Here is a 14,554-nt window from a genome sequence, read left to right as displayed (position 1 = left end):
TTTAACTCTGTCAAGTCGGTCTAAATAAAAAATAAGCAACACGTTTCCAAAAGTTGTTATCACAATTTATTGAGGTTCAAAATATAGGATGTCATCCCTACATTGCTAAGTTCTTGAATTGTCAAGACAACTCAATACCTTAGCCAAATTATCCAATCTTTCTTGTGTACTATGTCTCTGCGATAACAAATTGTGTTCCAGTTATTCATCCAAAACTCATACCATCATAGTAACTTTAGCGAACATAAGTACATCATATACATTCAATATTCTTTCATATTCCAAAATTGTGACCTTTCATCTGCTTCCAGTGAAGCTCACAGATGCAAATTGTATGACTATTGACTGATATTCCTGAATATACTTAGATAATTCCTTCAGAACATAACACCAAAACTATATCTTTATCATGAGCAGTCTTAACTTCAAATAGTGTTGCCATTAATGACAACGTCTAACTGTTCACCTTAGCCAACTTGCCAACAGTATTAGATATCACATTTGGGGCTTTGACATTTCAATATGATCAATTAAGGGCAATGATCCCAAAAATAAACAAATTAAAGTGGCCCTTTTTCAAGGGGTTTCAACCAATGGTTTTATATTGATATTATTCTAATTCACAATGTTTGTGCATATAGATGAGCCCATGAATACTCTGCTATAGAGTATGGTTAAACACAAGAAAAATATATATTTGATTGTGGTCACTTGAGTTAATATTTGTTGGATTCATTTTTTCGCAGATGAGTTTCCAGGGTGGATAATTGTACTATAATGTAAGTTTGGCCACCATTGTTTGTATCACATCTAGAATTCCCTTAACATTGCTGTTCTTGCATAGCTTTATTGGTAATGTTTCTGTTTAAACATCACAGATCATCAATGCCTTTCATCCCTAGGTAAGGCTGAAATTTAAAGGCATGCTCTATCATCCACCAGCTTACTTTGTTAATTATGGGGCACATTTCTCTACCAAAATAAGTATACAGTGCCAAGATAAATAAATATTATAGTTGTCACAAAGAAGTTGTAGTCATGCAGCTAATAGGGAATGGGTAAATAGTGAAACTGTAATAAGCTAATCATATCTCAGGTAATATAAAAACTCCAACTAGTTACATCTTACTTCAAAGATAAAATACAAAGTTGAATGAGTTATGGCGGATTTGTTTCTTGCATGCTCCATGCTTTAATGAGAACTTTTTGTACAATGAAAAGAGATTTGTAGATTTCTAGTAAACATAGAAGTCCAATGATAATTTGATAAAGTTCGTACTTCACAAAATTAAGAGGTACTGGTTTTTAGCATGACTGCCATCTGCTTAACACTACTAAATAAAGGTTCACTTACCTGCATCAATCTTGTCGATACAGAACTAAACTGTTAATTTCATTATCACTATTTCATGCTTCTCCTGTAATACAAATGTAATAATATTGTTTGGGACACAACTTGTGCTAACAATAAAATTTTAATAAAGGTCTTAATCAGAAAATAACGGTGCATCTCTTGCACCAAAAATAATCCGAGAACAGCAGTTGCTCCATAATATACCATCAACAATAAGGAGCCTCTTATAGAAATTTGTCTTTCACTCTTCATTGAAAAATAAGACCTTTAATGTCAATACATAAACCACTAATGCAAAAATGAAGTCAAATTTGAGGATTTAAAAATGTCAATTATGACGCATTAAATCCCTGTATGCTGATTTCAAAATGTTCCATAATTAGTCATAACTAACCATAGTAAAAGAAAACTCAGAAATTGTAAACCAGCTGATTGCGAACATCTTGAGCAGAAAGCCACTGCCATGAATAAGGGTATGTCTTTATGCCAGTCTCCCATATTTGGACATGTACTAACTCAACTGGGTAAATGGTTCAGAAATCTCTCCAAGTTCTTAGGAACATGTATCAGGTGTGGGAGAGAACTATTCCCCTTTGTACTTAGCATTCCTGGATTAAACTTCAAATGCGAACAAATTTCAGAAGAACAAAACCTCAGCAATTGTGTTGCATCTGAGATGTGAACTTGTATATTAAAATGTTCACATAATTCCTTAACATGTCCCAACCATGGAAACATAACCTTTAAACTGGAACTCAAGCACTGACCTTGAATGTATTCTAATCAAAATGATCTTCCAGGGTTCGATACTCAAAGCTCCTCACCATTTTGCAATAGGTTCTCCCATTCGGACCCGGTCTCCATTCTTGAATAAAAATTTCAATGCAGGTGAGCTACCTTCCTTCTCAAAATCGACACATTGGTGAGATTGTAAAGTATTTGTGGAGGGAGCTTGAAATACAAGAACGACGGTAGAACCCATATTAAAAGCAGCAATCTGTTTGGATTTCAAAGAAGCTATCAGAGATGCAGACACAAATAAGACAGAAAAGCTAGTAAATGGTCTTCTCCTTTAAAATGTAGCTATAAATAATTTGAGCTCCCACCTCTTGGCCCTTCTTTAGAATCAATCCAACATCTTTGTCACCATACATATGCTCACTGGGAGGTTCAGCATTGAATAAGCTTAGTTTTGGCCTATTTGTTTTAAGTTCTGGCTCAATTAGAAGCTGCAATGACAAAACAATTCATCAACTTAAATTAATACTATAGATGATGAATTGAGATGCCTGTAGAATGTCAACTAGACTGAAATAAAAAAAATTGGATTAGGATAAGCATATCAATATAGAAGACAAACTAGGAACATGTGTCAGTATACAGGAAAAGAAAAACATTGTCTAAGCATACGAGATCTTGTCAATAAGGTGATATACAAAATTGGTGATATCAAGCTTACTGATAAAATATATATTAAAAAAACATTATCATGATACACATTTTGACACGATCAGTTGTTACCACCATCTTACTTCACAAACATTTTGAAATTCCACTGCCACTTATCTATAGATTATACCCATCTATGTTACTCTATTTTCTCCCCTACACCCATCACACACCCAGGTATCACAGCTGATTCATGTACGGTGTGAGGGGCCCTCAGGTTTGATAAAAATACAATTTATCCTAGACAGTTTTGTTGCTGCAAGTGTTCCTAAACCAGGATTTGTTGATGAACCAATCCACTTGCTTCTTGTATACTTTCCTAAAGAAAGACCATGCACTAAAATCCCTCTATAGAACCAATTTACACCAATGCACATTCCCAGGCCTTGGGCACCTCTCCTCCCACCCATACATTGGAGGTGTTGCAAGTTATGTGTTAGTTAGAATTACCCTCTTCAAACTGGTGCTTCTAGCCTATGTCACAAGGTTAGGTTTGGGTTTCAGTTCATGATGGGAAATAATAAAATTCTAATGAATTTCAACAAAGGAAAATGAATCTGCAACTAAACAAAACGATTTATGATTTCTCTGCTTCCATACCTCAATATCACCAATCTCTAAAGCTTGATGATGCTGGAGAATCCAGGCAGACAAGCTATCCACATCATCAAAAACCAGGTTTTCCTCCCATTTCTTGAATTTTCAGCTTCGATTTTCACTTCAAGTTTATTTGATATTTCTATGGTCAGGTATAATGAAATGTTGACCAATTTAATTTCAAATTTAATTAAACACCAAACTTATATAGATTTTAGAAGACCCATAAGCAGTTGGACCTGCAGCTGAGTTGATTGGAGAAAAAGACAAATGAAGAAAACAAAAATTATTTTTTTGAAGTGGGGTTGCTACATGGAAGTCTCAGAGGCACTATAAGGAATACACATTGGAAAATAAAAAGCTAAAGCACCAAAATAGAGTGATTATTTTCATTTTCTTTTGAGTGGGAGACAAGGATTCAGACTTACATGTGGGAAAACAGACACAGCAAGCAAGGTAATGACTACACAAGGAGGAAAAATTAGTCATGGCTGCAGGAAAATTGAAAAGGATGATAAGTGAGTGCCGAGGTATTAGGAGAGTGTCATCCATAAACAAAAGGGAATTAATGGTAAGAAAGCCAGCGTGTGGAATATAGTGTAGAGCATCCAAAACAAAGAAGGGACTTGGGAGAAGAGAACAGAAACATGAGGATAGAGGATGAGAAAACAGAGGAAAGAAAGGCATGCTGCGCAGACTGGGGGGGATTTTGAATAAGAGCAAATGGAGTTGGCATTGAAATTAGCAGATAAACGATTTACTATCAAACCATTGAAACTTCCGGTATTAAGATTGAATTTGGTTGGAAAAGCGAATTCCAATTTGAGTACACCATGGCTGCAAAGAGGACAGTTTCAGAGTATAGAGTTAAAATGTGAATGGTGTATTGATTTCTCAGTTTCCATAAAAACTAAAAACTTTCAAACTTAGTGAATCTGTGATGGTTTTAATTGAAGTAGATTTGGGAAACTAAATTTGTCATGATATCCCTCAGAAGTAAGATGCAGGGTACCATTCTGCATCATTGGGGTATCACTGCAAAATGCTAAAATAATTTCAAGTATACATCAATATTTATGTAAGACTTGTACCATAGTCAAAATGTCTTTCCACTTGAACGGGTCATCTCAATCCTAGATTCTAGACTTCGCACGTACTCATAGATAAAAAGCAAAAATGATTTGATCTCCATGGGAACTTGTGACACTTTTTTGTCTTGTGTTTTTCTCCCCAAGTAAATTGACCAACAAGCAATGTAAAGCAAGATGATTGTAAATTGACTAAGGATAAGTCAATGCAGGATAACTATAAAGTGAGAACAAAAGAAGCACAACAATCGCTGAAAATACATAGTTTTTTGGTATTTTTGCACTGTTCTTAAATGTACTATGTTGCAAAATTTCTATGTTCAGGTCAGTGTAATGGGACTTGCTGAGTTAGAGCAGGACTTTGTGAGTCAGAGGCAGAGTCATGGTTTCCGAGGCAATCTGCCTCTTGACTCAAACTCGGCCGAGTCCTGGCTTAGTCCACTCGGACTCGCCAGACTCGCCGAGTCTCGAGGCATGGACTCTCACTAGCGGCCAAGTAGGAAAAAGTGAAAAAAATAAAAAATGCTTTGTTTAATGTGGACTTTTTTGGTTCTTATAACATGTTATTGACCTAAAAAGGTCATTCCACCTTGCTCACAAGAGAGGAAAGAGTTAGAGAAGAATATTGGGAGTTTTGAGAGAGAAATCAGCAAACCGGTTGGCTCTCCCGTATTGATTGCTAATGGTTTGTGCATCTTTGTAACTTGCATTAAAGCATTGAAATGAGCTTAAGGGAGCATTTGGAGGAGGTTTTTACAAACTTGCGTTTCCATTGTTTGTGCAAATTTGAAGAGGTAAGCTACAAGTTGCATTTCTTTGTGTTGTTTAACTTGTTTTGTACTATGTTTTAAACTTTTACATTCGTATTTTTTAGTATTTTTACTTCTCATTTTGTTTAAATTTGTTTGGTCTCTACTCTCTACTACTAGCCTACTACTATCTACTATTTTTTACTTCTAATTTTGTTTACATTCATATTGCAGCAGGCTAGTAGCAAACACATTGAATTTTGACATTATGTCTCAGGGTGAGAGAACTGGAACTAGGCCTCCATTTAACCTTAATGTAGACCCAAGTGCAATAGCAAGGGATAGGGCTTGGAAACATGCCATCCCGGGGCACAAAAAGGGAGTTGTTACATGTTGGCATTGCGATGTAGTGTATAATAGGGGAGGAATAAATAGATTGAGGTATCACCTAGCACATATACCTAGACGTGATGCTAAAAAATGCAAAAATGTACCCCAAAATGTTATGTGAGACATGCAAGCTCTTCTAGAGGAAAAAATGGAGAAAAGAGAATTGGAAAAGAAGCAACATGAAGAAATGGCACAACTAGCCGAAACCCAACATGGATCTTCTAGTTTTTGCTCTCCATTATCCCCTACTCCACCTACGGATGCCACTGCTTCTACGAGTGGGACCAATGGGCCTTGCATTCGTAAGCAAAGATCGACACTTGATTCCATGTTTGCTCCACACACGGCTCCAGGTGCACAACCATCGCTTGAGGGCATGGGTTGGAACAAGGATAAACATGATTATGCAAAATTGGCACTTGGAGACTTCTTCATCTACAACAACATTTCATTCAATGCAGCAAGGTACTTATTTATTTAAAATTAAATTTATGTCTTCTCTTGCTTTCAAAGTTTCAACTTTCAACTTTCAAGAGACAATAATATACTTATTTTGTTTATTTTAATTTGTATTTTGTTTTCAAATTTATTTATAATATACTAATTTGTTTAACTTTAAATTTTATTCTATTTGTTTTAGGTCCCCTTATTGGCAAATTGGAATCGATGTTGTTGCTATTTGTGGTCCGAGGTTCAAAGCCCCTACTGCTGAAGAGCTAGGAGGCCCTATTTTGAACCAAAGGGTGGCTGATGTAGAAGTTGAAATCAAGGAGCAGCATGAGATGTGGAAGAGGAAGGGTTGCACCATCATGACTGATGGTTGGACTGATAGAAGGAGTAGAACACTCCTCAACTTTCTTGTCTCCTTATCAGGTAAACCATAATTGTACTTAGAGTCTTAGACATTAAAAATTTACAAGTAGAACTTGTACTTAAGTGATTAAGTTTATAAATTATGAATTTATAAATTATGATTCATCATTAATTATTAAACTAATTTGTTTCTTTTTTTTCAGGTGCCACGGTTTTTTTGAAATCAATTGATGCCTCAGGAAAAACAAAGAATGCTGAATATCTTTGTGAGGTAATGGATGAAGTGATAAAGGACGTGGGTGAGGAGAATGTGGTGCAGATAGTTACAAATAATGCAGCAAATTATGTTGATGCAGGAAAACTTCTTATGGAGAGACACCCTCACTTATTTTGGACCCCTTGCGCTACTCACTACATTGACCTCATGTTAGAGGATCTTGCTAAAATCCCTTGGATAAAAACAGTTATAGAGCAAGGAAGGAGTGTATGCAAATTCATATATAATCATACATGGGTCCTCAACCTCATGAAGAAACACAATGGGCAAAAGGGGTTGTCTCATCCAGGGGTCACTAGATTTGCAACCAATTTTCTCACACTAAAATCTTTGCTTGATTCAAAGGGAGGTTTGAGACGCATGTTTGTTAGTGAGGAGTGGATTGCATCATCATATGCAAAGACCACTGCGGGGATTGCTGCAGCTAATTATGTTTTTGATGAGGCTTCTTTTTGGACACCGATTGCTAATATTGTGACGGTAATTTTCCTTTTTGTCCTCATTTCAACTTTATTTTGTTTATGAAATTATGTTATAAATTATTGTTCATTTTTTAAAGAAAAACTTAAAGCTGATTATTTCTTTTCCAACTTTCATAATAATTGTAGTTTGTAAAGCCGCTTGTTGTTCTCCTACGAACTACTGATAGAGAGAAGCCCTCAATGGGCTACATTTATGAGGGCATGGATAGGGTGAAGGAGGCCATTCGCTCTTTTTTGCAGGGAATCGAGATAGGTATAGGCCTATATGGGATGTCATTGATAGACGTTGGCACAATCTACTTCACAGGCCTATACATGCAGCGGCCTACTTCCTTAATCCAACATACCAATTCAGCCCACATTTCAAGACTGATGATGAGGTGTGGAGCGGCTTGTACGATGTTATAGAGAGAATGTCACCTGATTCAGCAGTTGGAATAGATATAGTCCGTGAGATTGAGCTGTTTAAGAAAGCTCAAGGGGATTTATTTGCACGGGAGTTGTGCAAGAAAAGTAGGACAGAATTGATGCCTAGTAAATACTAAAAATCTTTGATTCTACATCCTGATTTCTAATAGTAATTCTATTACGGTATTACCATTTTAATTTGATAAATTCAAAGTTATTGATATGATTCAAAAATTTCTTGTTTCAGATGCATGGTGGGAGATGTTTGGCACAAAAGTGTCAAATTTACAGAGGATTGCGATTCGCATTTTGAGTCAGCCATCGAGTGCATCAAGATGCGAACGTAATTGGAGCCTATTTAAGCACATACACTCAAAGAAGCGCAATAGGTTGGCAGTGAAAAAATTAAATGATCTTGTCTTTGTTCACTACAACCTTCGCCTTCGCCATAGACAGATCCTTGGCACCGATACATCACCGACTGTATTAGAGAATGTTGATCCTTATGCAGAGTGGAACACAGAGATGGTTGATCCTGTCTTCAATGATGAAGATGTGGAATGGGTAGATTAGGTGGATCGGGAGGCTGCGGCAGTAGCAATGGCAGTTGGCGATGGCAGTTGAGGAGGCTAGAGCGCGAGGAGACAAAGTGCAGGACCCTAAGGCTAGGAGTGATGGATCCCAGTCTGATGATGAGGATTATGTGAGTGAGGATGAAGATGATGATGATGATGAGGATGAGGATGAGGATGAGGTTCAGGCTCAGCCACAGACACAAGGAGAGAGGATGGCTCTAAAGTCTTCCATGACTTATCTTAGGCACACTTGTAAGAGGACATAGACTACTATGAGCCTTAGTCTTCTAGTTGTTATTTTGATTATGATATACGTTTTGAACTTATGAATTCGATACCATGGCATTTGTAATCCATGAATATTGTAGACATTTGAGTCTTTGACACTGGAGTGACACTATGTTTATTAATTTATAGTTTATAACTTTATATTGTGTTATTCAGTTTTTTTCCTTCAGAAATTTGTTTTTATACTTATGTGCTCTATGCAAAATTGTGTGTGTATTAAGTAGCTTCTATTTATCTCAATTACTATGTATTTGATGTTAATTGACTAAAAGATACATGAAACAATCTTAAAATCCTTAAAAATCTTTGAATTTCATGGGTTTTCCAATTTTCCGAGTCCTTGTCAAGTCGGGTCGCCAAGTCAGATTTTGACCTTTCTGAGTCAGAGGCGAGTCCAAGTCCCGTAACTATGGTTCAAGTGCTTAGGATTTCCACATGTTGAGCGAAGACCTTTCTACACATAAAGGGATACAGGACCAATTGCTACTTTTTAAGGAAGTTTAGTATTTTGTTTTGAATTGTCGAGTTTTTCCAAATTTTACCCTTGTTACAAGACCAAGTTGAATTTGGGTCCATCGAGTTTGCAAACTACGGTCTCTATGATTTCCAAAAATAGAGTGATCAAATTCAATTTTGATGGTGCTGGTAAGAGGAATCCTGATGAAGTTGATAAAGGAGCCTTCAGCACAAAAGAGTTTGTTTTGCTTGTATAATCATCTCCTGCCCACTGAAACTGAAAAGGGATCCTCAATGTAGGGCCCATTGATGATGCCTAAAATAGCAATACCTCCTAAAATATAGGAAATCATCTCTAAGCATCCAAAATGACACAAATGACCTTCGCAAAATCCACCAATTCTTGGATAAGTTTCCTAACTTCTGCATTACCTTATGGGTACCACTATTGATAGGCTAACCTTGCTAAAAAAAGAAAGTGCCTAGGAAGTAGACACTACAAATCCCTACTCTAACCTTCAAAAACAAGCAGATGAAAATCTTTCTATTCCACGTTGAATGGAAGAGCAATGTCTTTTTTTTTTTTCTTTTCCCAATTAAATTCCCAGTAATCAAATAGCATTTATACCTCTAGTTTGCAAAGACAAACACTCTCTGAAGTAATGCTCCCAAATTTGTAGCACCATTTGCAAACTTGTCTAAAATACAAGTACTTGATTCCACATAAAGATAGTGATATTAACGTGAGGGAAACCGGTTCCCTTCCACTATAGCTTGTAATTCCATATTGTGATTTTTGTTTCCTATGCCATGGATATCATAATCCATTTTTCACAATATTTGTATACCACGTAGTTTTCTTCAAAGTAGCTTCTATTTGATTATTTTATTTATCTCTAGAGGTATATTTATTAAAGAGTGCATGAAACTAGCTTTAAATGCTTAAAAATCTCTATATTTCATGGTTTCTTCAATCTGTCAGGACTGGGCATTGAGTTCAAGATGAGGCGAAAAATCAATTGAGTCTAAGGCAAACCCAAGTTGAACATTTTATTTTATCAAGAATTACATTAGAGTGTAAGTTTAATACCCAAACTGCACATACCATTGATCCCACTCAGCAGATTATTCTCTATCAATTGTAATGAATTCCCAATCGATCTTTGCTCACCCATGGTCTTCAAATGTTACTGTCAAACATTTACTACTACAGCAACTACCCACGACGGTTATCCTTGCTCTGAAAACACCTAATATAGCTCAGCTCCTGAACTACAAACAATATGGTGCTAACAACTTACTTCCCTGATAGCAGTGCCTTCAACTTCCTATGACTGTTTTCATAATAATACATTGCTCTAAACCGGTTATTTATTCAGTTTATTCTCCTTTTTTCCCCAAATGAAAATATAGTCATCAAGAAGTAGGCCCATTATTCAGCATCCACGCTGAGAGAGCACACACACAGTAGGACTGCACCACAAAGGATATTATCGGCTCTAGTATCTTCCCATTGCAGAATAAACTTCAACATTTCTTAGTTTACCGCTACAAGGCACTTTTCCTTCATGTACTAACAATACCTTTCTAAACATAGAAGGTGAAGGATTCAAGAAATTTTTTAAACAAAAATATTTAATAAAAATCACCTACGTGCTCATATACTGCACCACAGATCTTCAAGCATTATTCTTATCATTGAATGGATCCCTGAACACATAGTCGATCCTGTTAGCATGCGCCTGCACAACACATACCTTCCACCCTAGCAAATTACAATTAGAGGTGCCTTGACGATGGATACCACCATTCAATCAAACCTGTAAAAAGAGTTCTTTAAGGCTCACGACACGCACAACTACAAAAAATGCTTCTTTCAATGTCTGGCTTGAGCATAGTCTTTTCCAAACGATTATGCGTAGAATATCTGTTGCTCCCGTGGATCCGCAATGGGCACACAAAGAGTCTTTGATCCAAAAAGCTTTCCAAGGCTCTGAAATCTTAAAGTCTATGTATATCCGCTTCATTGCTCAAACCGGAACAATTATGACCCTCACGACACCACAATAAAGCCACCATAATAGTTTTTTTTAACCCTATCAATATTTAGCATAAATTTATCGACGACAAGCTTTCTCCGCTCAACCCATCTCCATCACTAAGAACAACTACGATTTTGTTTGTATGGATGAGGCGATAGACTTCTAAGTCAATGTCCATATAGGCAACTACCACGACAAAGGCTAAGCCATCAAATATCAATGAAGACACCTTCTCAATGGACTACTCTTGCAAATAGGATTTTTCATCAGTGTACACACAACCTTGACGGCAATATTCCCATGAAGTTCTTCCCTCAAACACATCAAATATTCAATGAACTCAAACGAGGCCTAATTAATATGACAATTCAAGCATTACTTCTGAACTTGTCCTCCCGTTACCAAGAGCACAAAGTGATGTACAACTCCAGCTCAAACAGATGAATGTCGATCACGACTAATTGTCCTAACTTAGAAAATGTCATACCAATGAAAGATCCTAACACATTCATAGAAACAATTTGTCTTCACCTAACGGCAAAGACCCCCATGGTAACATCCCTCTAGATGTGAATTGTCACATCTTTGCTTCAGAAAGGACACATATACGATCCAATATGATACAAGTGTGAAAATTTTCCTGTTATCTACCTACTAAACAACAGACAATGATCACATTGTTGGAAATATAGATGGAGTAACTGAGAGGGGGGGTGAATCAGTTACCACAAAAACAAATCCGCAAATCCCTTAGATGTCTAATAAAACTATTTACTACTGTCACTCGGTAAACATAAAATGTTGTAACTCGGTAAATGCAGTGTATGTTATAATTTAACAAATCTTAAACATTCACAGTGATTATTATGCAAGCATAAAAGAAATAACATAAACACATGAGACACTAGATTTAACGTGGAAACCCAATATGGGAAAAACCACCAAGTAACTAGCTATTGATTTTCACTCTTCTGAAGTGAGCCCTGTAAGGAGCCAACCTGGTTAAAGGTTACAAAACACACTGTTAGGTGTGACCTTGTTAGAGGATTTGATCACCCTGTTAGGAGTGGCCTTGCAAGAGGTCTTAAAACAATTAAATGGAACTGTCACCTTGTTAGAGGATTTACAACTGGCTGTTAAACCAACTCTGCTAAGAGATTTTGGAATCACTACTACAATGGTAAGAAAGTAACAATGAAATGACCTGAATGAGATGCAACTGAATTGCTGATTACACTTTGTTCTACTTCACACTAGATCCTTTCGGATCGAATATAACTTTGCTACTTCTCAAGGATATCTAACCATCCTTCAAATTCGCTCACACTTTCCTCTTCAAATAATCAATACACTTGCATACTCGCTCATACACTTTAGAATCTCAACTTGACCTTTCATTTATACCATTCAAATTATCAAGTCGGCCCATTTTCAACTTACAATTACCAATAATTATTACCTCAGTCGGCTAGAATCAACACTTGAAATAATTAAACTTCATTTCCCAAATCAACAAAATCCTTCATTAGCTGACCCCACTCGGTAAACACTGATCCTGAAAAGATTTCCTATGTTGACCAACAAAAGCTTGGTTAACACTATGAACCTGCAAAAATCCTTAGGCAACCGAGTGAACTCAATGAACACTAACTTTCCTTCGTTAACCATGTGAGCTCGGTTAACACTGCTTTCTGCCACATTTTCCTTCGACGCCCGAGTGAGCTCGGTAGATACTGTCTACGCAAAGTAATTTCCAGGAATGCTTGGTAGACACAGAAAATTGCCTTGCTAACCAACTGAGCTTGATAAGCACTGTCTGCCAACTGATATGACATTTGTGTAACATCAAAGACAACACACAATTAGACAATTGTATCCAACACACATGCCTTTGATTTCTTTATTGTAATGTCCAAGAAGGAATAGAATATGGCTCACGACAGATTCAAGCCCCTAACTCACACTTCCAGTAGCCTACTTGATTCCGGTTTCTTCAGATTGTTGAATGAACAAAATTTCCCAATATTATAATTGTCGGCACAAACTACTCTACCCAAGCTTCCAAGAATCAAAGTCCTTCAATCTTTCCAGCGGCTATAACGACTACACAGAAATGAATATCTGGGCTCAGAACGGCAAAATTGAACTGTGAAGTGCTTTTGTCTCGCCCCGTCAATTATTATCCTACTTAGTTCGACTACCTCTTTGCTCACATCTAATTCCCATCCCTTTCTTCTCAACTCATGTTTACAATAACCACCATATTTGTAATATTAATCCTAATGAACACAAATATTACTTTCGACACAAAGATATTTGCAAAATATATATATATATATATATATCAGGTTCGCACATGAATAATAAAGTCCCTGGAAATTGATTTGTCACAACCAGTTTTAGAGAGGTACAAACTTCATAACTCTTCAAGACAATTCTTTCTGGTCCAAAATTTCTCACAACCTATACTTCAGTACTTCAACAATGGCAACCAAACCAAGTTTGAATATGGCATAGTGCAATTCTGGAATGCTAAGGTTCCTCTGAGAAGTCCTCACGATGTGTACTAAAATCCTGTCGTGAGCAACACTCCAAACTATTATCAAATCCGAGCTCAGGAAGTTAGAACTTCAGCATTAATTTCTTCTTAGAGAAATAAACTCCAGACCATTATCAAATCCAATAACGATATTAAGATTAACACCTCGATCTTAGATGGAATTTAAAATAATTTTTTTGCAAATTGGTATCAATCAAAGACTTAAACAATGAGTTTTTCCCACTGATGTTGATTACGACCAGGCTTGTTAAATGAGACTGAAAAAATCTATTTGTATCAAACTCTTCTTTCTTGGAATAGACACATTATGTGAATTTTCTGCAAATCTGATTGAAACTCCAAAGCTGCAAATTCTTTTAAATTTGCACTCACTAAACCACACATGTTGGCAGGAGAATCAACTCCAATTAGACACAATAGGATGGTAGGTTCGATGCTCATACCACTGTAATATCCTACCCGGATATTCTCCCTAATTTTTCCACCAATAGATTTCAAAACCATAAACAAGAATTTATACAATAATATCCAGCAAATAACCCATAAATAACCAGCAACATATATCAGTAAATAACCAGCAAATACTCCAGAATTCGTTATTAGCAATACAATAACAATCCAATCGTAAAAAGAGTGATAACAGACAAATTGGATAATAAAAAATGAACCTAAAATGCAACTGTGAACTCTGTCGTGAATTCACCACAGCTGATGAATTGGAGCTACATGCAATCCACCCAAGAAGAACCTGAGGGTTTGCGTCCTCGGACACTAAAAAGAAGTTGAAGTTTCCTGAATTCCTCTAAGAGAAATCTCAAACCAAATCAATATCCAATCCCTAAGAAAATGAGCACCTTGTCCCTCATTTAAATATCCAACATGCAACTCTGGAGCTTCCTTCCACTCCTTTCGTCCTTTCCTTTCTTTGGCACCTTTTAACTCCCACTATAATATTAAATTGACCCATTTTATAAATTTGCTTTAAACTTTCATAAGGCAAATTTAATATTTTATGAATTTAACTTT

The 14,554-nt window shown here is 36.4% G+C and overlaps 1 protein-coding gene across 3 annotated transcripts in view; it reads right to left on the bottom strand.

The window, feature by feature from the left end:
- Positions 1 to 1,376: 1,376 nt before the first annotated feature.
- The window catches only part of PSD1 (phosphatidylserine decarboxylase 1), a 237,285-nt gene continuing 224,107 nt past the window's right edge, over positions 1,377 to 14,554 (bottom strand). Inside the window, exons 11-13 of one of the 3 annotated variants that reach the window (XR_016352819.1) lie at positions 2,461 to 2,583; positions 2,122 to 2,351; positions 1,377 to 1,972 (exon numbers count right to left, since the gene is read on the bottom strand). Coding sequence is in view for 1 of the 3 variants with exons in the window: in XM_089787359.1 (XP_089643485.1) it covers positions 2,175 to 2,351; positions 2,461 to 2,583 (300 nt within the window). In the remaining 2 variants the exon portion in view is untranslated. Of the gene's footprint in view, positions 2,352 to 2,460; positions 2,584 to 14,554 lie in introns of all 3 variants that reach the window. The other 2 variants (XR_016352818.1, XM_089787359.1) reach the window with 2 other exon arrangements.

The sequence above is a fragment of the Cupressus sempervirens genome, chromosome 6, assembly GCF_028749045.1.
Source record: "Cupressus sempervirens isolate cs-2001-9-10 chromosome 6, ASM2874904v1, whole genome shotgun sequence".
Classification (NCBI taxonomy): Eukaryota; Viridiplantae; Streptophyta; class Pinopsida; order Cupressales; family Cupressaceae; genus Cupressus; species Cupressus sempervirens.
This window is presented reverse-complemented; position numbering and strand designations above follow the sequence as displayed.